Source organism: Trichinella spiralis, assembly GCF_000181795.1.
Source record: "Trichinella spiralis strain ISS 195 chromosome Unknown Scfld2, whole genome shotgun sequence".
NCBI classification, from domain to species: Eukaryota; Metazoa; Nematoda; class Enoplea; order Trichinellida; family Trichinellidae; genus Trichinella; species Trichinella spiralis.
In genome coordinates this window covers 10,824,645-10,847,349 of record NW_003526941.1, presented here as the reverse complement: position 1 = coordinate 10,847,349, position 22,705 = coordinate 10,824,645, and the positions used below count along the sequence as shown (strand labels likewise).

The 22,705-nt window shown below is 34.3% G+C and overlaps 4 protein-coding genes across 4 annotated transcripts; 1 reads left to right on the top strand and 3 right to left on the bottom strand.

Annotated features, from left to right (window-relative positions):
• Positions 1-821: 821 nt before the first annotated feature.
• On the bottom strand, positions 822-1,559 carry Tsp_07807 (hypothetical protein). The gene is made up of 4 exons (XM_003381242.1): positions 1,537-1,559; positions 1,294-1,469; positions 935-1,026; positions 822-839 (listed from the first exon to the last, which is right to left on the bottom strand). The coding sequence occupies exons 1-4, from the start codon at positions 1,557-1,559 to the stop codon at positions 822-824; spliced, it is 309 nt and encodes a 102-aa protein (XP_003381290.1).
• A 4,278-nt stretch (positions 1,560-5,837) lies between these two features.
• On the bottom strand, positions 5,838-10,997 carry Tsp_07808 (DNA polymerase epsilon subunit 2). Its single transcript, XM_003381241.1, has 10 exons — positions 10,871-10,997; positions 10,360-10,535; positions 10,187-10,295; positions 10,061-10,128; positions 9,613-9,735; positions 9,401-9,550; positions 9,059-9,120; positions 8,452-8,615; positions 8,183-8,384; positions 5,838-8,118 (listed from the first exon to the last, which is right to left on the bottom strand). The coding sequence occupies exons 1-10, from the start codon at positions 10,995-10,997 to the stop codon at positions 5,838-5,840; spliced, it is 3,462 nt and encodes a 1,153-aa protein (XP_003381289.1).
• Positions 10,998-11,841: 844 nt separating this feature from the next.
• Tsp_07809 (signal recognition protein) lies at positions 11,842-14,670 on the top strand. The gene is made up of 13 exons (XM_003381240.1): positions 11,842-11,970; positions 12,273-12,362; positions 12,426-12,517; positions 12,757-12,841; positions 12,902-13,006; positions 13,082-13,206; positions 13,262-13,412; positions 13,471-13,530; positions 13,577-13,665; positions 13,737-13,924; positions 14,009-14,082; positions 14,159-14,267; positions 14,348-14,670. The coding sequence occupies exons 2-13, from the start codon at positions 12,285-12,287 to the stop codon at positions 14,668-14,670; spliced, it is 1,479 nt and encodes a 492-aa protein (XP_003381288.1). The 5' UTR covers positions 11,842-11,970; positions 12,273-12,284.
• A 287-nt stretch (positions 14,671-14,957) lies between these two features.
• Positions 14,958-22,192, bottom strand: Tsp_07810 (eukaryotic translation initiation factor 6). Its single transcript, XM_003381239.1, has 37 exons — positions 22,147-22,192; positions 21,981-22,034; positions 21,752-21,922; positions 21,637-21,701; positions 21,494-21,582; positions 21,375-21,436; positions 21,259-21,325; positions 21,135-21,216; positions 20,953-21,077; positions 20,599-20,686; positions 20,438-20,542; positions 20,296-20,381; positions 20,091-20,223; positions 19,888-20,022; positions 19,697-19,807; positions 19,481-19,612; positions 18,923-19,236; positions 18,781-18,848; positions 18,578-18,723; positions 18,435-18,541; positions 18,215-18,365; positions 18,058-18,172; positions 17,851-17,998; positions 17,623-17,790; positions 17,337-17,550; positions 17,131-17,256; positions 16,959-17,059; positions 16,801-16,887; positions 16,588-16,736; positions 16,407-16,488; positions 16,222-16,341; positions 16,067-16,163; positions 15,932-15,997; positions 15,656-15,835; positions 15,396-15,542; positions 15,191-15,295; positions 14,958-15,107 (listed from the first exon to the last, which is right to left on the bottom strand). Exons 1-37 carry the CDS (start codon positions 22,190-22,192, stop codon positions 14,958-14,960), a joined length of 4,392 nt encoding a protein of 1,463 aa, XP_003381287.1.
• Between the last annotated feature and the right edge of the window lie 513 nt (positions 22,193-22,705).

Below are 22,705 nucleotides of genomic sequence, written 5' to 3'. Positions count from 1 at the left end.
ATATACATTATTAATTTTACTTGCGTTACGTGTATTAATTTTATTTTCCCCATTTTAACTATTTTGTTTTTGTTCCTATAAGCTAATTAATATTCCTGGCTGGCAACTAGTAATGGCAAACATGATTTTCCCCTTTTTAACTAATCCTACATGAGCATCATCGTTATAAATTAACGCAGCATTGGCCTTTTGTTACGTCTGTGAACATGGTAACATATTTTATTCATTGTGTCTTTGTAATGAAGAACCTTTCACGCTCGACTTCGGCACATCGTATCTTCTCCAACGTGTCGAAACTTACCTCAGTTCAGCAACGAACGCAATTGACCAACAACCGATTCGATCCAACCTATCCACCATCCGTTCACTCGCTCGTGACTTACTCCACTTTTCTTCTTTCTTCTCCATGTGCATTACGGTTTATTACGTGTTTACGTATTTGTATGCAATGCTTTCCATGTGTCAGAGTTTTTATAAAGTTAAAGTGAAAGTAAAAAAATCAGAGAAAAAATATTTGGAAAAATAAATTGAACAAAAAACAATAAAATGTACAATACAAGAAGAAAAAAAGTGAAAATAAAAAAGAATCAAAAGAAATAATGAGAGGAATTGAAAAATCAAATGTATATAATAAAGAAGGGAAAAATAAAGTTTGAATGAATAGAAAAAATAAATTCAAAAATAAAAAGAATTTGCTTTGAAAAATGTTCAAAAAGAAAAACAAAAACTACAAAATAATCAAAAATTATACCGACACAGGAAAGCAATTGCATACGTAAATTTTGCTGCGTGAAAGACCAAGTACTGCATTAATTAAAAACTCAGCCATGTAGGTTTGCCTTTAACTTAATTAAAACTATGGGATAACTTCACCCTTTCGAAGTATCCCTAGCCCAGACCTACAGAATAGGGACCCACGGGGAACCACATATACCTTTTGTCTTTTCTTGTTCTGCTTCGTGTCGTCCGCGATCTGCTCAACGAGTCGCCCATGTTTTCGCTTTTTCTTTTCTTCATTGTTCATATCTATAAGAATGTTAAATGTTAAGTCAAAAATTTTGTCGCTTTATCACATAGCAAAATTGAAAAACTGAACAATGAATTTTCAAATAGAAGAAGTAACTGATTTTCAATTAAAAATAACGTTAACAAAATGATTATAACGAGAGTTTCGAAAATAAAAGCAACAGAAAGAGAAATATGGAATACTTTCAACAATTAAAAACGAAACGCCGTAAATAAACTAACAGAACGTTTCACGACGCTACGACGTGCCACGTAAGTCAAACGAACGAGCGTGCCCTAACCGACGATAAGGCACCTTTATGGCGATCGTTATTTGCATAGAGCAGCGTTGGAAACCGGTTTTTGTGCATTGGAACTTCTTACTGACGATAAACTCTAACCTATACCGCGATACAGTATGACCAGGAGAAATGCACTGTTCACTTTGAAAATTCAACAATGACCTTAACGTTTACAAATCAGTCAAAATGTAAACTACCTGGCAGAAAACGCCATAACAAAAACACTAACTTAGTCATAACACGCCTTCGCATGTTTGAATTTTAGATTTGAAAATTCAAAAATGCCCTACATAAATGGAAGTTGATTTCTTATACAAAAAGACACTTTCAAGTAAATCGTTTGCAAGTGAACGTTATTTTTGCTTATGAAAAAGTAATTTTCGATAGATGCTGATGTTCTTTTATGGACAGAAACTTAGGGGCGATAAAAATACTTACTAAAGATGACTTCTTACTTAGTCTCAACATAATATAAAAGTCAAAAGATGGAATTTCACATTGAAGAACATCTTACTTACAATTTACATATAACATGCTTAAATAACTTAATTTAACATAGATATAACTGCACCCTTTCGAATTCAGTCTTACAGAATCAAGACGAACAAGAAACCACGCATACCTTTTCTCTTCTATTGTTCTGCTTCGTACCGTCTGCGTTTTGATTCGTGTCGACTGCGTATTCACTTTTATTCTTCATTGTTCACATCTGTAAAAATTTTAAATATTAAATCAAAAATGTTCTCGCTTCATCACGTAGTGAAAGTAACAACAAATTAAAAGATGTATTTGGAAATATAATAATTAACTACTTTTTAATTAAAAGATAATTATTTAGAAAATGAGTATACAAATGGTTTGTAGAAAAGTAACTCAAGTAGAAAGAAGGAGGAATTACTTTTCAGCAATTAAAAATCGTCTTCAGCAATTATTTAACGTCATGAATTGAGAGAACGTTTTACGGCGCTACCACTTGCCACGTACGTCAAACGAACGAGTGCACCCTAATCGACGATAAGGCACCTTTATGGAGATCGTTATTTGCATAGCGCAGCGCTGGAAACCGGTTTCAGTGCGTTAGAACTTCTTGCTGAAGATCAATTCTAACCTATGCCGCAATCAACAGGAGAAATGCACTGCTCAATTCTACCAATAAGGACTATTTGAAAATTCAAAAATGACCTACCTTGACGTTTGCAATTCAGTCAAAATATAAACTATCTGGCAGAAAACGCCATAACAAAAACATTTTATTAGTCAAAACACGCCTCCAAAGGGCTGAATTTGAAATTTCAAAATTCAAAAATGGCCTACATAAATGGAAGTTGATTTGTGGTACAATAAGACGCTTTCAAGTGAGTAATCTTCAAGTGAAAGCCTGTTTAGCTACTGAGAAGATGATTTGCAATAAATGCTGAGGTGCACAACAGACAAATCTACGCGCGCAGCATTATAAGCGGTTTACGTGAGATAGACAATCTTGTAAAGATGAATTCTTACCTCATCTCGACAAAATATGAAAAACAAAAAGTACAGTTTACATCAAAAAATATCTTACATATTACAAACTTAGGTAACTTAATTAACTACCTTATCACAGCCGTACAAAATAAGCACACAGAAAAAATCGCATTTACCTTTTGTCTTCTCTTGTTCTGCTTCGTGCCGTCCGTGATTTGCTTCGATATCGTCCGTGTTTTCACTTTTTCTTTGCTCCATTCTCTGTACCTGTAAAATGCTATTAAATCAAAATTGTTCTCGCTTCATCATATAGTAAAAGTTACAACAAACTGAAAACTGTATTTTTTTTAATGTAACAATTAACTGATTTTTAATTTTGCATCATTTGCAAAATCATCATTTGCAAAATGAGTATACAAGTGGTTTGAAGAAAAATAACACAAGTGGAAAAAGGAATTACTTTTCAGCAATTTAAAATCGACTTCAGCATCCATTTAACGTCATGAACTGAGAGAACGTTTTACGGCGCTACCACTTGCCACGTAAGTCAAACAAACAAGTGCACCCCAACTGATGATAAAGTACCTTTATGGTGATCGTTATTTGCATAGCGCAGCGCTGGAAACCGGTTTTTGTGCATTGGAACTTCTTGGTGAGCATCAATTCTAATCTATGCCGCAATCAACAGGAGAAATGTACTGTTCAATTCTACCAATAAGGACTATTTGAAAATTCAGTCAAAATATAAACTATCGGACAGAAAACACCATAACAAAAACATTGACTTAATCAAAACAAGTCTTTGTATGTTTGAATTTGAGGTCTGAAAATTCAAAAATTTCCTACATAAATGGAACTCATCGCAAAAAGCTTTTCACCAAAATATAGGCACTCAAACTGCTGATGCTGACAGACAAAATTAACCGGACATAAAAATTTAATTTACCTAATGTCTCTGATTATCTAAATTTTGAAAATATAATATAAAGTTATAATATAAGTTAAATGATTCTGTGTACAAAAAACGGCATTTTGGTGTCTTGCATAATAGAAAATACTGAGCGCTTAGTGATATTCGACCTGTTCTGTTCACAATAAAATTCAATGCCATAAGCAGGTGAAAATTGAAACCTTCAACGAATTCTACAATTAAATCTAGTCGCCTACGTAAAATAACAAACTACAATGTTAATTTTTTGAAAATCTTCAACGTTGAACAATTTATAATCGAGAATTTTGTCCTAAGTGCTTCACAATTTTTGTGCATATTGAAATTAAACAGGCTTAAATACTTAAATATACATACATTCATGAGAATTTGTCAAGGAAATATGTTTTGAAATTAAATTTTTACCTTGATCCTGTTTCTTTCATTTGCACTTTTGTTACGCACCATAGCAGTTCAGAGAAAATCACCCAAATGAAATTTTAATTATGCATGCAAGTTTACTTTTCTCTGATTGGTCTATTACTGTGTAACCTTATTATCAGTGATTTGGCAATCAATTTACAGTATGTTACAGAATTTTATTTATAAGTTACCAAAGTTGAAAAGCGACTGCTCAAATTTCGTGTTTATAGCTGATGTATGGATGTTGTTTTGGCCAATTGCTTTTTGTAATAGTATCAATGTTGACGAATAACGAATGCTGTTGTATGCTTAGCATGACATTTTGTAAGAAGATTATTGAAATTTCTGAAATGCCATGTGCTGTGGCATGTCTGTTTTAGAATGCAATGTATGAAGAAAATTATAATCTATAGGAGCAGATATGAAAACGTAATTTCCAATTGCGGAGTATGCAAACAACAGAATTTCTGAAAATCATAAATAATGATTGTAATGTATAAAGGTAATTTTGGATTTCATGTTCTTTTGTATTCGAAACAATATTTGCAAGATGAATGATCGATGTAAAAATCAAATAAACGAAATGCTTAATTCAAGTGTAAATAATTTCAGCATTAAAAACGAAGAACAAGGGAAAATATTTTCAACTGGAAAAGTGAAAAAACCAAACTCTGCCGACGACCATTCAATTTTTATAATAAATAAGCACTGCATAAACGGCCTAAAATATTAAAGTCAAAAAAAGTGTTGAAAAAGTCAAAAACATCGAATTTGATTTTGCAAGTAATTCATTTAGTTAATCAAGCAAGATAGTTCTGTGACCAAAGTTACGCATACAAATAACCAACTTACAACAGTTTAGAATTCTTTTTAGTGTTTGAATTTCAAAAAAGAACTAGCAGCTATTTAACACGCCATACCGACTAAAAAATGCAATTTTGCATTTTATTTTAAAGTGTTGGAGAAACAATTAATGAGAATAATTCAGTTTTGATGCATTTAAAAATCAATAATAAACAATAATGCTTTGATGCAAATGATGTTGAATTCTGGCAAATCTTGTTTTTTCTTAAACCGTTGTCGAATAGTTGCATGAAGTATATAATTAGTTGCTTATCACGAAAAGTAAAAAATACTTCAATATAAATACAAAAAAACGCACTGCCACTTCACTCAACCAGAAATAAAAACCGTGCATACAAACGCTTACATACCTCTGAGATGGTCTGTCGATTTACTACCTACCTACTTATCATTAATGACTGTAAACATCAAATCGCATTTTAAAATGCGGTTTGATATTTAATTCCAGTTCTGAACATTTTTATTCTAATGCAAAAATTTAATCTTACAAGTCCATTTCTAATTTAATTTTTCACCTTTAATGACAATGAGAAATTACATATTTCATGAAATTACCATTTCGGGAAACAACTCGCCGTACGTTACTCTACTCATTTTGCATTTGTCGCCTGTTCCTCTGATCTGTTGCGTTTCAGTCAGTCTTTGATGCACAACAACAATTATTTATCATGTCATTTTACGTTCGACAATTTTTTTTCAAAATTTGAAAATTTTCTTCTGTTGAATCAAATAAAAAAATAAAGAAAAAGTAGCAACTATGCAAATATATGTATTTAGTAATAAATAAAACTCTGCGGACGAGCAACTGCAAGTAAATCTGTATAACAAGAAAATCAACAAAATAGCAAATGGAATCAGCGTCGAATTACTAATTGTTTCTTCGTTGTTGGTAACATGGTAGCGGCGAAATCCAACAACGACGACACGCACGAGGCGCACAAAGCTCTTTCCGGATCTTTCCAAAGGCTGTCGCCAAGGACCCGTAAAACATGGTCAGCTCTGTTGCCCAGCTTTTCCCTGATCACCTCTTCCAATTGGCCAAATTGCACATGACCACAGCCGAAGTGCAACATTCCTGTAAAATCGGCGGGCAGTGGTTCAATCGGGGTCGCTTTCCATCCGTAGGCGATGTAGTCGTGGCTGTTGATTTTCATCTTCAACAGGCCGTTCATTTCCAAACTGTCACGCAAAGCTCTCCAATTTATTGTAGCGTTGGTGCGATCGATCGCCTGCGAAAGCACTTGACTAAGCCAAACGCGGTGCATGTGCAAATAACGGGCCACCGGTCCCGGTCGACTGGCCGCTTTCAATTGCATCAACTGCAAGACACCGTAAAAATATGCCGCCCGCGGTTCATCCCCACCGGCAAAATGCTGCAACCAGTGCAAAAATGTCTGCAAAATAATCTCAACAGCAGTCTGTGTCTCTTGTTCATCTCGTCTGTTCAGCTGGCTGCAGAGCAGAGAAAACGCCTCCGCCACTTGACCAGCCAACAGCAACATACCGGAACGTTTCAACGGGCTCATCGTTCCAGAATCTTCCAAGCACAACTCAAGCACCTCTTTTTCACCTTGGTGTCGTATAATTTGCGCGAAATTGAAAAAACGCGACAACGCATTCACCGAATCTGTGTGAATTGTGTTCGACGGCAACACCGGCGCCCAATTACCAATCACACCAAGTGGAAAAGCCGTTCCCAAGGAAGAACCACGCTGACGCCGCATTTGCAACTGTTGCCAAATATAATGGAATGCAAAGCTGTCGCTGCTGTTGATATTGCTGATGTTGATATCATTGCTGCAACTGCAACAATACCCAGGGCAAAGTAAATCCGGGTAAAACCATCCAACGCCGTTTCGATCCACAGCAAAACTACCCTCTTCACCGCATACTACCCAATCGAATGGAACATTTGCCGGATTGCGCATCACGATTGGCGCTGAATTGACAGCATCGTTGGCCATCAAACGTCTCAAGAACGCATCACGAGACCAGTAGAACAGACGACCAGACTGTGTACGAAGAATAAAATACAGACTGGCACAGGCAACGCTGACCAACCGCTCGCCTCCGAACAGATTTTCAACCGGCAATGAACGGGGCAAAAATGGCAAAAAACGATTGTTCTCATAATAACACTCCGCACTGGGTGGCTGAATCAACCGTCTCAGAAAAGGTTTGGACATGTTCGGCGAACATCCCCAATGGAAAATATACTGCCCTGAAGCACTGTTGCTCAAAGCGAACACCTCAAATGGACCGCTGGCAATGGAAAGGACGAACTGCGGCTCTTGAACGTAGAATGACAATTCAACCAATTCTACCTGCTTGACCAGATCCAAATGCAAGCCCAACTGAGCATAACGATTGGAACCACAACCGTACAAATGTCCATTTTTGCACAAAACTATCGTGTGGGCAATGCCGCATTGCACGTCTTGCAACGGTAGCCATGCTTGTTTTATACGCATTGGACAAGGATGTCGAACAATATTGACATGGCCAAGTCCAAGTTGACCATGGGCATTCCAACCCCAAGAGTAGGCATGACCACGGACGTCAATCGCTACGCTGTGATAAGCCCCGCATCCGATACGTCGAATTGGATGTGTCACCGATAAACAAGGAGTTATCAAGACCGGCTTGGAGCAAAGCTGCTGTTGGCCAACTCCCAGTTGACCGTACGCATTTGAACCTCGACCATAAACGAAGCCAACACTGGACATAAACAGCAAGTGATGTCGCCCACAAGCCACACGTTTAACCATTAATCGTCCGAGCAGTTGCTGATGTTCGTTCAAGATGTGTGGCGGTGTTGTCATTTCATCCGGCTGTTCCACCATTGGCAATAGTTGATGATTTTTGCCATTGCAATTCAGCATCAGCCTAACGCTACTGATCACCTTGGTAGATGTACTCATCGCGTAAAGAGTGCCTTCAATAAAGCCAGCCGGCTTACTGCTGATCGTAGGCCATACTTTAACAAATCGGTTTGGATCCAATCTGCATGTCAAGTCATTAACGGCTAATTCCATACGACAACGCTCATACAACTGTGAATCAAGCAGTGCAAACGCTCGTGCACCAACTCTGCAAACTGCCAACGCCAGCTTATGCTTGCCAGCACATGCGCTACTGAAAATTTGAAATGAAACCATAACACATATGTACATACACAATACACAGAATAAATACATACACTCCAGAAGGGGAGCAACATAGAAGAAGAGTTTTCACGAAAGCTTCATTTATACTGTGATACAGCTTTTCCAACCAATATATACTCAATTTCGGTAGTAGTTTATACACACTTTGAACAAATTGGGCACTTGCGAGCAAATCTTTCGGAAACTGAACCTGCATTACTTTGAAGACGTGAACCAAAATTGTAATAAAAGGTTCTACAATAAAATTTTATTTAAGATAAAATTTTTTTAATTTGTCATTTTAAAATATTTAAAGTCTCACCAACAACAGGCCATTGCTTAACCTCTAGCAATATTTTAACCATATCATCCGATTCTACTTGACAATATCGCAAAAATGTCCAACAATTAGTATATGCACCCAACTGTATCAACTTTTTAAAACATCCCGGTGGATCTTTACATGGAATATCAGTGAGAAACTGCCTAAAGAAAAACAAAATTCATGTATTTATGTATATTTTTTTAAATAAAGGAAGACTTTTAAAAGCCATACTGGAATCGCAGGTTCCATTTCGCGGTTAACAACGAATGATTGCATGGCATTTCTTTGATGAAACCATCAAACAACATATCATAAGAAGAGTCGACATTCCAATCCAATTCGTTCGAAAGCCACAATCTTATATAACACCAAAAATTTGTGAATTCACCACGAGAAATGAACAATTTCACTATATCGGATTTGGGAACCTTTGGTAAAAAAATAATTAAATAAAATTAAAAAAGAAAAAAATACATATATTATTCTCATACTTTCAATTTTTGAAAAAGTTTCAAAGCTAACAAAGGATTGCCAGTATCTAAAAATTGAGTGCCACATTTTTTCGCCATATCGTCGATGCGCAATCCCGTAGCTGAGCACCAACGTTCTGCAACCTGGACAAAATCGTCTGCTTTCATAAAGCTGTGACATATATCTGTAACCGTTCTAGAAATAGAATAGTAAAAAATACAATTCATGAATAGATAGTAAAAAAGTGGATTTTTATTTAAATTTTACTTATTCGGAGTTATAGCTACGATGGTACCCGCAGTGATTAACAAGCAACATGGCATGCCTCCAATTTTACTGGTGAGTGGACAAAGTTTAAAATTGGAAAATGAAAAATTCAGCTCCAATTCAAAATGGCACGCTGACAGCAAAGGTATTGGCTAAAAGAACAGAATGAAAAGCCACTATGATATTCAGGCATTTTATCTTCAATTACCCTATCCGACATGCATAAACAATTGAAAACACAATAGACCTTGGACATGTGGGTGAAAAAAGAAATTGGATCGGCAAAACAATATGCACTTGGAATATGCTTCAAGTTTATTTCAGTCAATAAAACTGTTGGATTGTGAACATCGTACAACTAAATAAACAATAATCAACTAAATAATAAAACTTTTGTTTAAAATATTATGAAAAATTTACCTTTACATCTTTCCCCTCCTGGATAATAAAATAAAACTGATCATCATTCTGATGTATTCGAATGTCGCCCTGAGGAAGACAAGTATCAACAATATCTGCAAAAGCTGGGCACTTAATCCTTCCCTGTTAAAATTAAAAAAAACCTTTTACTTATAGACATCTGCCCAATAAAATTATCCAAGCGAACAATATGTTTAGTGCCAAGGCATGTTGTTACCTGAAATATGAAACAAACCCATACAATGATATGCAAAAACAAGCTAAAGATAGTTACCAAAATAAAATGATTTTCAAATTCTCTGGCAAAATGTTCAACACGAATAATAGATTCGTTAAATAATGAATAAACGCGACTTTCAGATGTATCAAGCCGCATCACCGCTATTTCACCACTCTAAAATCATATATCGAAAATTAAAAATTAATAAAACAAAAAATATTTAACAACCTTATTGCCATACACAACCACAGGTATACGTTCAGAGGCTTCGTAACAGACAATGCTGGTAGGAGTAGCTATAATTTATTGCTATCTACATTCATACTTTAATTCAGAAAATGATTTTTTGAATACCTAAAATGTGATTGCTACTACTATTCTTAATTCTGATTAACGAAATGGTCTCTTGATCAAATAAAACACTGCCGTGCGCTGGCAAAAGTAATTTAGATGCTCGATCGTCCTAAAATTGACACTTTTAAATGAAATAAAATTGATTAACAGTTAATGAGTGACAGCTGCAATACCAAAATCAAACGAGTTGGCACTAAGCGAACATTACCACATTCTGTAGCAACAATAAGCCATCGAGAACAAGTAGTAAAGCACATTGAAGTGGGAGTACATTTTGGATCTTCGTACCACGCACAGCCTTGCACACTCCAGTGTTCTTTATTGTTTCGAAAAAGGATGCGTATTTTTCCTGAAAATTTTTCAATTTCAATAAATTGAACACAGTACTGCCAATCAAATATTTAAACGGATGAAGAATGTTAAAAAACTGTTTTCAACTAAAATTAAAATCAATCAAATGGACAAATAGATTGAACAAAAAGTACAACTCAGTGAGAAAAAGTCTTAAATTTTTCATAAAAAATTCATTAATAAACTTTTAAATAGTGCATTTTTAAAAGTTTAAAACGTTTGCATGCATTAAAATACACAATAATGCAAAGTAATTCAAAGAGTCAAAAAAGTGCCAAGCAATTTATAAAAGACATCGAAAAATTCAAATACAAATCAATATTATTTAATTACCATCACTGCAGTAGAAAGCAATCATACAATATTCATCTGCAGAAAATGAAGTATGCAAGTCCATGTTAAAATCGTTGAATGTTATCACAGATTTGGCAGAATAAATAGGCAGTCTGAAGTAAGACATTATTCGAAAACACTGCCATCATCTCAAAAGTAAAAGAACATACGAAAATTTTAATGCTTCCATTTCACGTAAACTATCTTCAACTTTTTAGATGAGAGAACCGTTCAGAAAACTGATAAAATTCAAATGATTCTAGCTCAGATGTATCTAACCAGACTAAATTGAGCAAATAATAAACCAGTAAGGCACCAAACTCGCCTCACTATTACTTATAAACAAGATAAACAACATTCAAATTACAGTATAACTAGTCAAGTTTGCTCAGGTACAGCAGAAACAAATGCAAGAATCATTGAGTATTTAAATAAAATATTTAAAATTTATTTTATATTACATTTTATGAAAGCCATTAAAATTAAATATATATTTTCATGAATCGTAAAATATTAAATTAAATCACTAAAACATTAAGTTATCTGCAGTCATTAAATTTTTAATTTTTTGCAAATATATCTGAAGATTCCCTTTCAAAACAGAACTTCAGCAATTAAAAAATTATTTTATATTGTTAAGCAAAATTTTAAATATCACTTTTTATAAAAACATTGAATTCATTGTTTCATTACTGTAACCTTCTATTACCGTTTAATATTACAATGCTTTATAAAATAAACTCATTGGCTAATTTTATTCATGTTTTTATGAATTAAATTTAACTTTAAACGCATTAATTTTATCAGTTAGTTTAATTTTATGATAATTTTACTGTATGTTTAAAGTGCACATTTGTCCATGAATTTTTAAAGGTTACCGTAGACAAGTTTTACAGTAAAAGACACTTCACGACGATACTTTAAAGATTTGTCAAACCGACTTCCTCAGAATGCTAGTCTGTTTAAAATATTATAACCTTGGTTATTGTTTTACTTTATTTTTTTAATTTTAACTGACAATCTGGTTGTCGACGGTGCGCTGCGCGCAGCTTTGCTTGACAGATTGTTTATTCCTGTAAATCAGTATTTCATTTGTTGACGTAAGTATAATCGTCGCTTTTTAGAATGTTAATTTTTGTCCACATCATGTCATCACAGATTACTTTTTTGTATATGATTTTTTGAATTCTTAAGCTGAAATGTATTCTAAATGATTGTTTGAATTATGTTTCTCATTATTGTTCTAAAAAATGTTGTAATATTTATTTGCATGGCAATTTCCTGTTTTGAAAACATATGTTAAATGTTAATTTTTATGTTTTATGCAATTATTTAATGAACACTATAAAACAGCGTTAAACTGTTCGAAATCCTGAAACTGCTGCTATTTGTTCTGTTTTAGTAGAACGAGACAATGGTTTTAGCGGAATTAGGTAGAAAAATTCGCAATGCCATAGGCTCTTTAAGCCATGCTACTATTATCAATGAAGAGGTAAAAAATGGAATTGTTTTAAAGTTGTTATATATATATTTTTTTCTGTTTGTGTATATACAGGTGTTAACTTCAATGCTGAAAGAGGTATGCACTGCTTTGCTGGAGGCCGATGTGAATATCCGTTTGGTAAAACAGCTCAGAGAAAGTGTTAAGTACGTATATATACTTTTCTTTGTACGTATTGTTAAAGAGTTCATGTCTTAAAGTTATTTATTTAATCTTTACACGAACGATTTTCATTGAATTCTTTTACATACATTTTTGAAAATATTTGCTTTGACTAAAAACATGAAAAATATTGTCGAAATGGAAAATTTTTGAAATTCTGTTGAGGGCAATGACGTGTAAAGAAGCAATGAATGGTGAAAACGACTTGTAATTTTTTGTTTAGATCACAAATAAACTTGGAGGAAATGGCTGCAGGAATGAATAAGCGCCGACTTATTCAAAGGGTCGTTTTCCAGGAGCTTGTTAAAGTATATATATATATATGTATGTATTTATATAACTTGTTTACCTAACGTATAAACTTTCAGCTTGTCGATCCCGGCGTTAAACAGTGGCAACCAACTAAAGGACGTCCAAATGTTATAATGTTTGTTGGACTTCAAGGTTGCGGTAAAACAACAACGTGCACTAAAGTATTTTTTGAACAAATTACTGACCTTTTTCAAACGATGAGGATGTATATAATTTTCCTTTTTCTTGTTAACTAGCTAGCCTATTATTACCAAAAGCGAGGCATGAAAACTTGTCTAATTTGTGCGGATACGTTTCGAGCTGGTGCATTTGATCAGCTGAAACAGAATGCGACCAAAGCTCGGATTCCATTTTATGGAAGGTTTGAGACTAGTTAGAACACTGATTTGAAAAGTGATCACAAATTTGGAATTTAGTTATACTGAAATGGATCCCGTAGTTATTGCTGCAGAAGGTGTTGAAAAGTTTAAACAAGAAAATTTCGAAATAATCATTGTCGACACAAGCGGTCGGCACAAACAAGAAGAATCTCTATTTGAAGAGATGCTTCAAGTGGCCAACACTGTGGTATGTGGTAGGCAAGAGTTCTGTTTTGTTTTATTTTTCATTTTTCCTTGTATCATAGCAACCGGACAATGTGATTTATGTAATGGATGCCAGTATTGGACAAGCCTGTGAAGCTCAAGTAAGTTGAGTTGGAAATTTTGTAGTTTGTAAAGTTTCAACTGTAGGCGCGTGCTTTCCACGAAAAAGTCGACGTTGCATCAGTGATCGTGACGAAATTGGATGGTCATGCCAGAGGCGGTGGTGCTTTGAGCGCGTAATAATTTAAAAAATAAAAAAAATAAATTGAATATTAAAAAAAATACAACATTTCGCGCACAATTTCAGAGTGGCAGCTACGGGCAGTCCTATTATCTTCATCGGAACTGGCGAACATATTGACGATTTCGAGCCGTTTAAAGTGAAACCGTTTGTACAAAAACTGCTTGGCATGGGCGATTTGGAAGGCCTTATTGATAAAGTTAATGAATTGAAATTGGACGAAAATGATCAGCTTTTGGAAAAATTGAAGCATGGTATGTATGTGGTGTGTGTGTTGTTTGATTTCTGAATGTGCAGAATTGAATAATCAATTTGGCATTGGTTTCTGAAAACTTCAGGGCAGTTCACTCTGCGTGATATGTATGAACAATTTCAAAATATCATGAAGATGGGTCCATTCAGTCAGATTATGGTAGTTAAAATTTCAAAAAAGAAAACACCAGCTTTTCACAGTTTTTCATAGCTTCTTTTTCTGTGTGCTGTTGTAGAGTATGATACCAGGCTTTGGACAAGATTTCATGAGCAAGGGAAATGAACAAGAGTCGGCGAAACGTTTGAAAAGGTTGATGACAATCATGGACAGTATGAATGATAATGGTAATAGTGGTGGTTTGTTTTTGCTGATGTTGTCATTCAGTATGCTTTTTTTTCTCGCTTTCAAATTCGTTGGATCTCAGAATTGGATCATCTGAAACCGTATGAACTATTCCAAAAACAGCAGGGTCGATTTGGACGTGTTGCCCGAGGTTCGGGCACGTCAATACAAGAGGTGAAAGAATTGATGCAGCAGTACAAAAAGTTCGCCGAAATGGTCAAAAAGATGGGAAGCATCAAGGGACTGTTCAAAGGCGGTGATATGTCTTCCAAAACGGTTAATCCTGCTCAACTGGCTAAGCTGAATCAACAGATGGCGAAAATGATGGATCCTAGAGTTTTGCAGCAAATGGGTAAGAAAAATTTGAACTCGATAAAAAACGATGTACAGAATGTAAATTCTTAATCTTCTTTGTAAAAAAAAAACCTTGTAGGAGGTATGTCTGGTTTGCAAAATGTGATGAAACAATTGCAAAGTGCCGCTGGCCAAATGGGTAAACGGTGATGGCATATGAATGGAAACAAAGGCACGCAGGTTGTACCCCTCTCCCTTCTCCCTCCACTTCAATAAATTCATCTCTGTCCAGTTGTAAATATGATTATAATTTGTTCTACATGAATATTGAGGTTACATTTAATTAAAATATGTTGGTTTTAAAAAACAAACAAAAAATACTTGCTCTTTTGTCATCATTACACAGTAGGGCTGTACGAGTGGAAAGTTTCATCGTCCGAGCCGATGAGACTCATGCTTGCCGGTGATTGTTCACTTCCCTGATCAGAATCAGAGTGGCCTTCGTCGACACTGTCTTCCACATCCGATTTCAGTTGCACCGATGAGCACTGAAAATGCAATTGAAAACAATGAATTTCATTGATTGGCAAAGTTTTTGATTGGAATCTTTTCAATAATCCAAAAATTGTACCGCTGCTTGGGTGTGTCGTCCACTTTGGCTAGCAGCTTGGGATTGTCGTTGACTTTTCGGTGTATCGTTGTCTTCGCTGGACGACTGTGACATCAGTGTTTCACCCTGAATCAGATGAAAACAAAAAATATGCAAATTCCAATCAAAGCACTACAGCAGCTTGTTGTTGGATGTGTATGATCCAAGAAGAGAAATATTAAATTACCAGAAGATTTCTGTTTTTCAAGTTGGCAATTTGCAATGCATCGGTACAATTGTTGGACACCATCATTGCTTTGATTCTGAAAACGAATTCTTCCAATGTACGCTTGCATCCAGGAATCAACTTTGTCAATGTGCGGTCTTTGTTCTCCTGTAAATGTGAATAGCCAAAACAACAACAACAATAAAAATAAATAAATAAATAAATAAATAAACAACTTCAGCAACAAAAAAAGAAGAAGGAAGAAAAAAATTTTTTGTTACCTTCAAATGAGTGCAAGCGTTTTGCAACGTTCGGGTGCTTTGTTGCATGGCGTGCAGTAATGGTCGAATTTCTTCGATCAGTTGACGGAAATTTGCATCCAAAAGTCGAACCGCGTGTTCAGAAAATGCGTTCACGTATTTCGGCGCGTGCAGCAGAGCCAAACGCAGCACCGTCTTCGACTGTACCTTCTGTTCAATAAAATGCAAAAATGGATGATATTATATGGATGATGTGGCACTCTTTTATTATTTAACATAATATATCATCTTGCTTACCCCGAGAACGTGCAGAGTCAACAGTCGGAACAGACCGACCGATTTCACCCATTTCACAAATAATTCCTGTGAAACGAAAAAAAAAGAAAAGAATCATGTAAACAAACAAACAAATAAACAAATAAATAAATAAACTTGTGTCGATAGTTGTTGTTGTTTATCCTGAGACAAATTTTTCGCATCCTCCGCCAATTCGACAAGATAAAAGCCATACCATACTGCAAAAGTATCTCTGAAAAAGCAAACAAAAAGAAAGTTAACGAATCAATCGAAGAAATGCAAATTTCTACTTGTTCAACGTTCTGTAAGTGGAACTTGTCAAATTGTTTTCCAACGCATCCCCGATGGACAATTTGCTTATTTCTTCTAAACAGTCCAACCTGGAAGTACGGTTGCTCCACAAATAGATTCTGAAATAATTGAACACCAGATATTGAATTTGAATCCCCAAAATCAAACACGAAATGTGACCTACTGCAATATGTGGCCGATGCTTTTGTTTGATTTTGTAAGCTTGCATTGCCATTCTCTTTGCAACACTTCCAAAGCTACTTCACCTTAATTTGTAGAAAAAAAATATTCAATAAAACAGACTTCTTCTCTTGATCAATCACAAATAACAAATTAAATATCATGATAAAAAGTTGACGAGTTACTGATTTCTTGATAAAGCGCAGCGTCGACGGTATTTGCATACGGTTGCTGTTGTTGTTCAATTATGAATTGGGCAATTTGTAAAACTGTTGCCGCCGCTTGCAATGATCCGGCCAAATCGACAAATTTCAACAAATATTTCACTCGAATGCTATAAAATAAATGTTTACTTATTGATTTGTTTATTTATTATTGAAAAAACAAAGTTGTCACACCGAATTTGATCGACAAAATCTGCAACGGAATCAATTTCGTCGAGCAAATGTTTAAATTTGTCTTTGTTTTTAAATTCATTTGCATTTCTAAAAAGAAAAAAAATTTTAATAAAAAATTAATAATTCCATAATAATCGTACAATTTGCATATGAGCAACAAGTTGGTCAGCAACAATTGCACGCAGTTGGTATTCTGCACGTGAGTGGGAGTTGTTGATTGGGGATGGTCGAGCAGACCGTCGTATGAAACGACGATATCCTTTTCGATTGAAAAATAAAATAGATATTAATAATTGAAAAACAAAAATTATGAAAAATTTTTTCAATTACTGTCAAACGTTGGCGCAGTTGTTCGAGACGAGCAAAAAGATGCGGAAGAAGTGATAAAGAAAAATTGGAAAATTGAAGCTGAGATAATTGTCGAAAACGTTGCTGCTTCTTCGCGGCCGACGATGCCTGTGAAACAAACAATATTTAAATTAGATTAAATTAAATATGATTGAAAATATTAAACATGTGAAAAATACACAAAACACCTTATTATTCGCCTTGTATACGAAGAACCAATGCGACCGCCTTTTGGAATCATCTTCTCTGGCGTTCAATTTTTCCTTGAGATCGTAAAGCAAAAATTCCAAATGTTCAAGCCGCATCGTCGCGACGTCGGCAACCAAGTTATTATCATTTTCTCCTGCTTCATTATTGGCCAACGGAAGGCGAAGCAAAAATAAAACCGACGGGTCCAGTTCCCTGTTCAAGGAGAATTGCAAATTTGCATATATTTCAATCTACTTACTGATCAGTATTGGATCTTATGAATACCTGAACGAGCTTGAATCAATGGTCAACAATAATGATGGAGATTGTTGTTGCTGTTGTTGTTGGTTTTTAGCATCTTCATTCGCCTCATCCTCGGCATTGCTGTCTTCTGATGAAGAGAGTTGAGTGACCGGATCGACAGTATCTCGACTTTCACCTTCAGATTCAGCACTCAAATGATAAGCAAATTTGTTGAAAGTAAAAATTAAAAATAATAAAAAAATGTAATACCTTTTTTTAACCTTCTTGTTCTTCTTCGATGCACGCTTCTTTTTCTTTTTTGTTGTTTTCGGCTGTCGGCGAGATTTTGCTTGAAATGTTGACGATCGTTGGCACGTGTAATCCCAAGTGAACAGATCCAATTCCACAGTAGGAAATTCTGTAAATAATAAATAAAACAAACAAATAAACAAACAAACAAGAAAAAACAAGACAAACCAAAAGTGCATTTGGATAATTCCATTTCGACGTCGACCAACGCGCCAAGTCGAGTGCAGATTTCCATCTGTGCCGACGCGGTTGTTGAACTCCGGTCGCAAAGAGTATTCAAAATCTGAAATTTGGTGGCAAACAAAAATTAGCATAAAAATCAGACATGAAATGCAAAATTGCCACAATCCGATCGATTACTTCGCGCAGCACGTTCGACGAGTGGAACAACGTGCGCAGAATTTTCACCTGCGAAACGGTATCCAGGGTTGCAAAGTTTTGCACGTTCCACTGTTTCACATGGACGATTGGACAATCTGAAAAATTTGAAAAATAAATTTATTTATTTAATTGAATCAAAATTTTATTGAAAATATTTTTAATACTTGTCAAAAAATTCAAATCCACATTTGAACTGTTGGAACCACATTTTGCACAGAGACGCAAAAATCGTATTGCCGGTGCCAAGCAAATGACCATTGGACATTCGTTGCTTCAATTCGAAACAAACAAATTATTGAAAATAAACATCCCGACTTTGAACACAGTGTATATGCATACGCAGTGCTGGATGTAGGCTGGATGTCGGAAGAAATGTCAACCGAATGAAATACGTCCAAAATTGTTGTACTATCGCTGCTACCGAAAGCGATCTGCGAATCGGGTGAAAATTTTCTAAAATCAAGCAAACAAAAAAATTATGCAAATTTCATTTTTATTCAACAACTTTACCTGTTGCAATCATTGGGTGCACAAATGAACTTGGCCAACGTGTCCCTGGCGTTCCGTTCAAACGATTGCTTAAAACGAGATGATGTAAACAACAACAACAACAATAATAATAATAATAATTTTTACCAAATTAAATGAACACTGATCATCAGTATTTTCCACAATGTTCGACAATTCGTCAAACACCAAAGCCGACAAAAAGTAGCTATTTTTCGTCGTATTGCAGATAAAGTCCAACAATTGATTGAACAGCGTTTCGTCCAATTTGCAAAATTGTATACTGCTGTTGGAAGTGATATTGTCGACTTGTTTTGAATTATGCAAATTGTTCGTTTTTCTCTGTCCGCCATATTCGAAAGCAACTTTCAAAGCGGACAGCGCTGCCACAACGCCGATCGACTGAAAACCCAACGTTGGTGATCCGGCATATTTTTGAATGCTAAATAGCATGTCTTCCTGAAAAATCATTTTTCCATTAGCAAATCAAATTTTTATTAATAATATTAAAAATTCGGATAACCTTCAACGTGGTGGAATTGTCTTCTATTTGAAATGCAACTTTTGCGAGCATTCGAAATGCTGCCCGTGTTTGTTCGAACGTAAAACGGGAAACGAAACTCAGCAAGCCATGAAATCAAATATTTTTTTAAAACACTAACGAGAGAGAGAGAGAAAATAATTTAAATTTTATAATACATACTACTATTATGAAATCATATTCGCACAGACTGTCAACATCATTTTCAGCTAAAGCTAGCAAAGTATCAATCGCGCATCCAATCACTGCTGCCTTCTCTCCGGTGCAATGATCAAGCAATGCTGTAATAATATCCTAAAAAATAAAAAATAAAAACACGCCAATTCATTTACAATAAATACAAATAAATGCCTCGCGGTAGGTGTCTTTTTTGTATACGAGGAAAAGCTCCACGTACAAGCTGCTAGCAAATCGTTGAGCGGTCAATTCGACACTTTCAAATAAATCACTAGCCATTTTGATAAGTTGAGAAAAATACGGTTCCAACAGCTATAAAATACAAATATTTTCCCAATAAAATTATCGTTAATGTTATTTGTTATACAAATTGTTAAAAAAAATCTATATACTTGTTTAAAGTGAAATGTATCCGAAAGAACGTTGCCGGTGATGTGGCCAGCTTTTATATGAAACAATAATATGCGCTTCACTTGCTTATAATGTCGACTGTTCATCAGCATAAACAGCATTATCAAATCAAAAACCTAAAAAGGCAAAAAGAAATACTGATTGATTACTATAAATTATACAATACAATACAATACAATAAAACCTTCAAAGAGTCTTCACTTGGTGGCCAGCGTTTTCTATTATAAAAGTTCACTATTGCAGCAGCAATAAATTTTGAAAAATGCACAGCAGTTTCAATTGTACTAGACAAAAGCTTCAATGCTTCTTGAACGCTGCTAAAATTGGAAACATGCTGAATAGTTGCAAAATATCAAGAGAAAATGAGAGATAAATTATGCATCCCATACCCGTCTTTGTCTTGCTTAAGTACTGGAAGTAGATAAGCACCAAACAAACGGGTAAAATCAAGTTTTTCTCTTAAAATTTCCAATGTCTGCAAATCAAAAAAAATTATCTTATATTCATTCGTTTGTACTGAAATAATATAACTTGAACTGCATCTTCCAATGAATTGCATTGCAGCAAAAATTTCACTCTCGATGGTAGTTGAATTACATCAATTGACGATAAAGATTTAGATATCATTTCCTTGATCTAAAAGTGATCTACTTAAATATAAATAATTGAAACCAAACGCGTCATAATCTCACCTCATGGGTCAATTGTAAAGACAAAGTCAAGTTGCATATTGTCTCAAAAATGGAATTTGTCAGCACTGGATTACTGACCATCAAATCTCTCAAAAATTATTTACAAGTTATTTTTTATAAATACACATGATAGAAATTAAACTGTATCTGAAAATCGAAAAAGAATAAAATTGAAATTATATAAATTTACCAATAAAATGTGAAATAAAAGATCAAACCAAGATCAAATTTCTACTTTATTTTCATCAAATGATAATCATTATGATTTGAAAAATTGTATGATACATTATACAATATATCTTATTATTTTAATTTAAGCAAATTTGCAAACTAAATTAAAATAAAATTTCTTACAATAATGCACTTCCTGCTTCGTCATGAAAATCATCAGCAATTAATTCTGGAAGACAATAAAAAATTTCTTGCTGTATCCAAGCTGGAGCAATTTCCACTATTTTCAAAAAGTGAGAAAATAATTTCTGAAAAAGATTATACAAAATAACTTGGTATATATTACAAAAAAAAGAATTGCAAACCCTGCTGTCAGCAATACGCTCCAAGTATCTGAACTGATTTATTATCAGTTGAGGAAATTCATTTTCAGGTTCTTGCGTCGAACTGAAAAGTAATTTTTATAAAATTCGACATTTTAAAATAAACAAAATAAAAACCAAGTAGATTTGCAGTGCTTTAGTAGGATGTTCAAAAGGCATACAGCCACGTCTGCCTGAAAAAAATGATAATCGTAAAGAAATTTTTTCTACAATAATAACAACTGCTCACTTGCAATTCGTCCACCCGAAGTAACAGTCTGATCAAACTATCTTCTGGTATTCCTCTGAAACAGGAAAACATTTAATAACAATTAATATTCGAAAAATATTTATAACTTTACTCGTCGTTCTTTGGTAGTTCAGTCGGCAAAAGAGCCGATTTCAGACGCTCTTGGTCTTGAATAAAAGCACTGAATTGATCCAAAAATTTCTAAACAATTCCAAATAAAAAACGAATACTGAAATTTTCATTTTGAATGATTACACGACGATCATCCGGATTATGCAAGCACTTGCGAAGTTCATTTATGAATTTTACATGATCACAATCTAGAAATGATCACTTTTCAGTTTAGTCAAAAAGTAAAGAAAAAACATACTTAAAATGCAAGGCTTCTCAATCGTTCCACTAACAATAAGAGCACAGTCAGCCAATGTGTGTTTGAAATATTCAAATTCTTCTCCATTATTCTCATTACTGTCAACACTTTTATCAAATGATATTGCATCACTGAGTGCTTGAATAAACGATATTTTACATGCCGTCGAAACTTTACGTTCACATGCATGTATATAATATTTATAATAGAAATCCCAAAAAAAACTTACTGTCACTTCTTTCAGTCACAGCTGACGATGCAGTTGATTGAGAATTTTTCAAAGCTGAAAAGTATCTCAATTAAAATGCAGAACAATTAAACAGTGATGTAGCAATTTTGAAACGTTTGAAGAAATGCGGCATTTGAAAATATTTAATTAATAACACTGGTTTTACCTTGAATTGCGGCCCGAGAATTCGGCAACCTACGACTGCCTAACATGTTTCCCGCAAAAAACACCTACATTTCGCGGCTGTTTCCACAGTAATTACTGAAATTAGGTTTGAAAAGCAGGTTTATTTCAATTTGAAATTGAATAACGTTCATATATGCAATAAATTATTTGAAATAAATAAACAAAAATTGATAAAAAGTTTTAATATATAAATTATGCAGTTATATTAATAAATTATTTTCATACTGAAATGAACAGTTCAGTAAATTTAGTACAGTAATAATTTATGAATTATTCATCTAGTGAAGTTGAAGTTTTGATATGTAATAAAGTATTTGATTTTTACTTTTAGATGAAAATAAAACTTCCTCAGTCTGTAAATAAATTCGTTAATGTTGCTTTTTTATTTAATATCATTTTGTTTGCCTATTGGTTTCATTTGCTTTTATAAATTTATGCTTATGATATCAACTTTTAATTACTTTCCATGAAGAGAGGCAGTAAATGGCAGTAAATTTTTATTTCTTCTCATAAATATTTCTGTTGAATTTAATGTGCTC

What these genes read in the sequence shown, in the direction of transcription:
- Tsp_07810 (XM_003381239.1), bottom strand. Translation starts at nt 22,192, where the DNA reads ATGTTAGGCAGTCGTAGGTTGCCGAATTCTCGGGCCGCAATTCAAG. An exon ending in GTGGAAAATACTGATGATCA is followed by an intron (nt 18,849 to 18,922) that starts GTGTTCATTTAA and finishes TCTCGTTTTAAG; the next exon opens with CAATCGTTTGAACGGAACGC. An exon ending in TGCGCTTTATCAAGAAATCA is followed by an intron (nt 16,489 to 16,587) that starts GTAACTCGTCAA and finishes CTACAAATTAAG; the next exon opens with GTGAAGTAGCTTTGGAAGTG.
- Tsp_07807 (XM_003381242.1), bottom strand. Translation starts at nt 1,559, where the DNA reads ATGCGAAGGCGTGTTATGACTAA. An exon ending in CGAAGGCGTGTTATGACTAA is followed by an intron (nt 1,470 to 1,536) that starts GTTAGTGTTTTT and finishes GTAAACGTTAAG; the next exon opens with GTCATTGTTGAATTTTCAAA. An exon ending in TCGTCGGTTAGGGCACGCTC is followed by an intron (nt 1,027 to 1,293) that starts GTTCGTTTGACT and finishes ACATTCTTATAG; the next exon opens with ATATGAACAATGAAGAAAAG.
- Tsp_07808 (XM_003381241.1), bottom strand. Translation starts at nt 10,997, where the DNA reads ATGTCTTACTTCAGACTGCCTATTTATTCTGCCAAATCTGTGATAACA. An exon ending in TAAGCAATGGCCTGTTGTTG is followed by an intron (nt 8,385 to 8,451) that starts GTGAGACTTTAA and finishes ATTTTATTGTAG; the next exon opens with AACCTTTTATTACAATTTTG. An exon ending in TGTTGCTCCCCTTCTGGAGT is followed by an intron (nt 8,119 to 8,182) that starts GTATGTATTTAT and finishes TCAAATTTTCAG; the next exon opens with TAGCGCATGTGCTGGCAAGC.
- Tsp_07809 (XM_003381240.1), top strand. Translation starts at nt 12,285, where the DNA reads ATGGTTTTAGCGGAATTAGGTAGAAAAATTCGCAATGCCATAGGCTCT. An exon ending in AAACAACAACGTGCACTAAA is followed by an intron (nt 13,007 to 13,081) that starts GTATTTTTTGAA and finishes CTTGTTAACTAG; the next exon opens with CTAGCCTATTATTACCAAAA. An exon ending in CGGATTCCATTTTATGGAAG is followed by an intron (nt 13,207 to 13,261) that starts GTTTGAGACTAG and finishes TTTGGAATTTAG; the next exon opens with TTATACTGAAATGGATCCCG.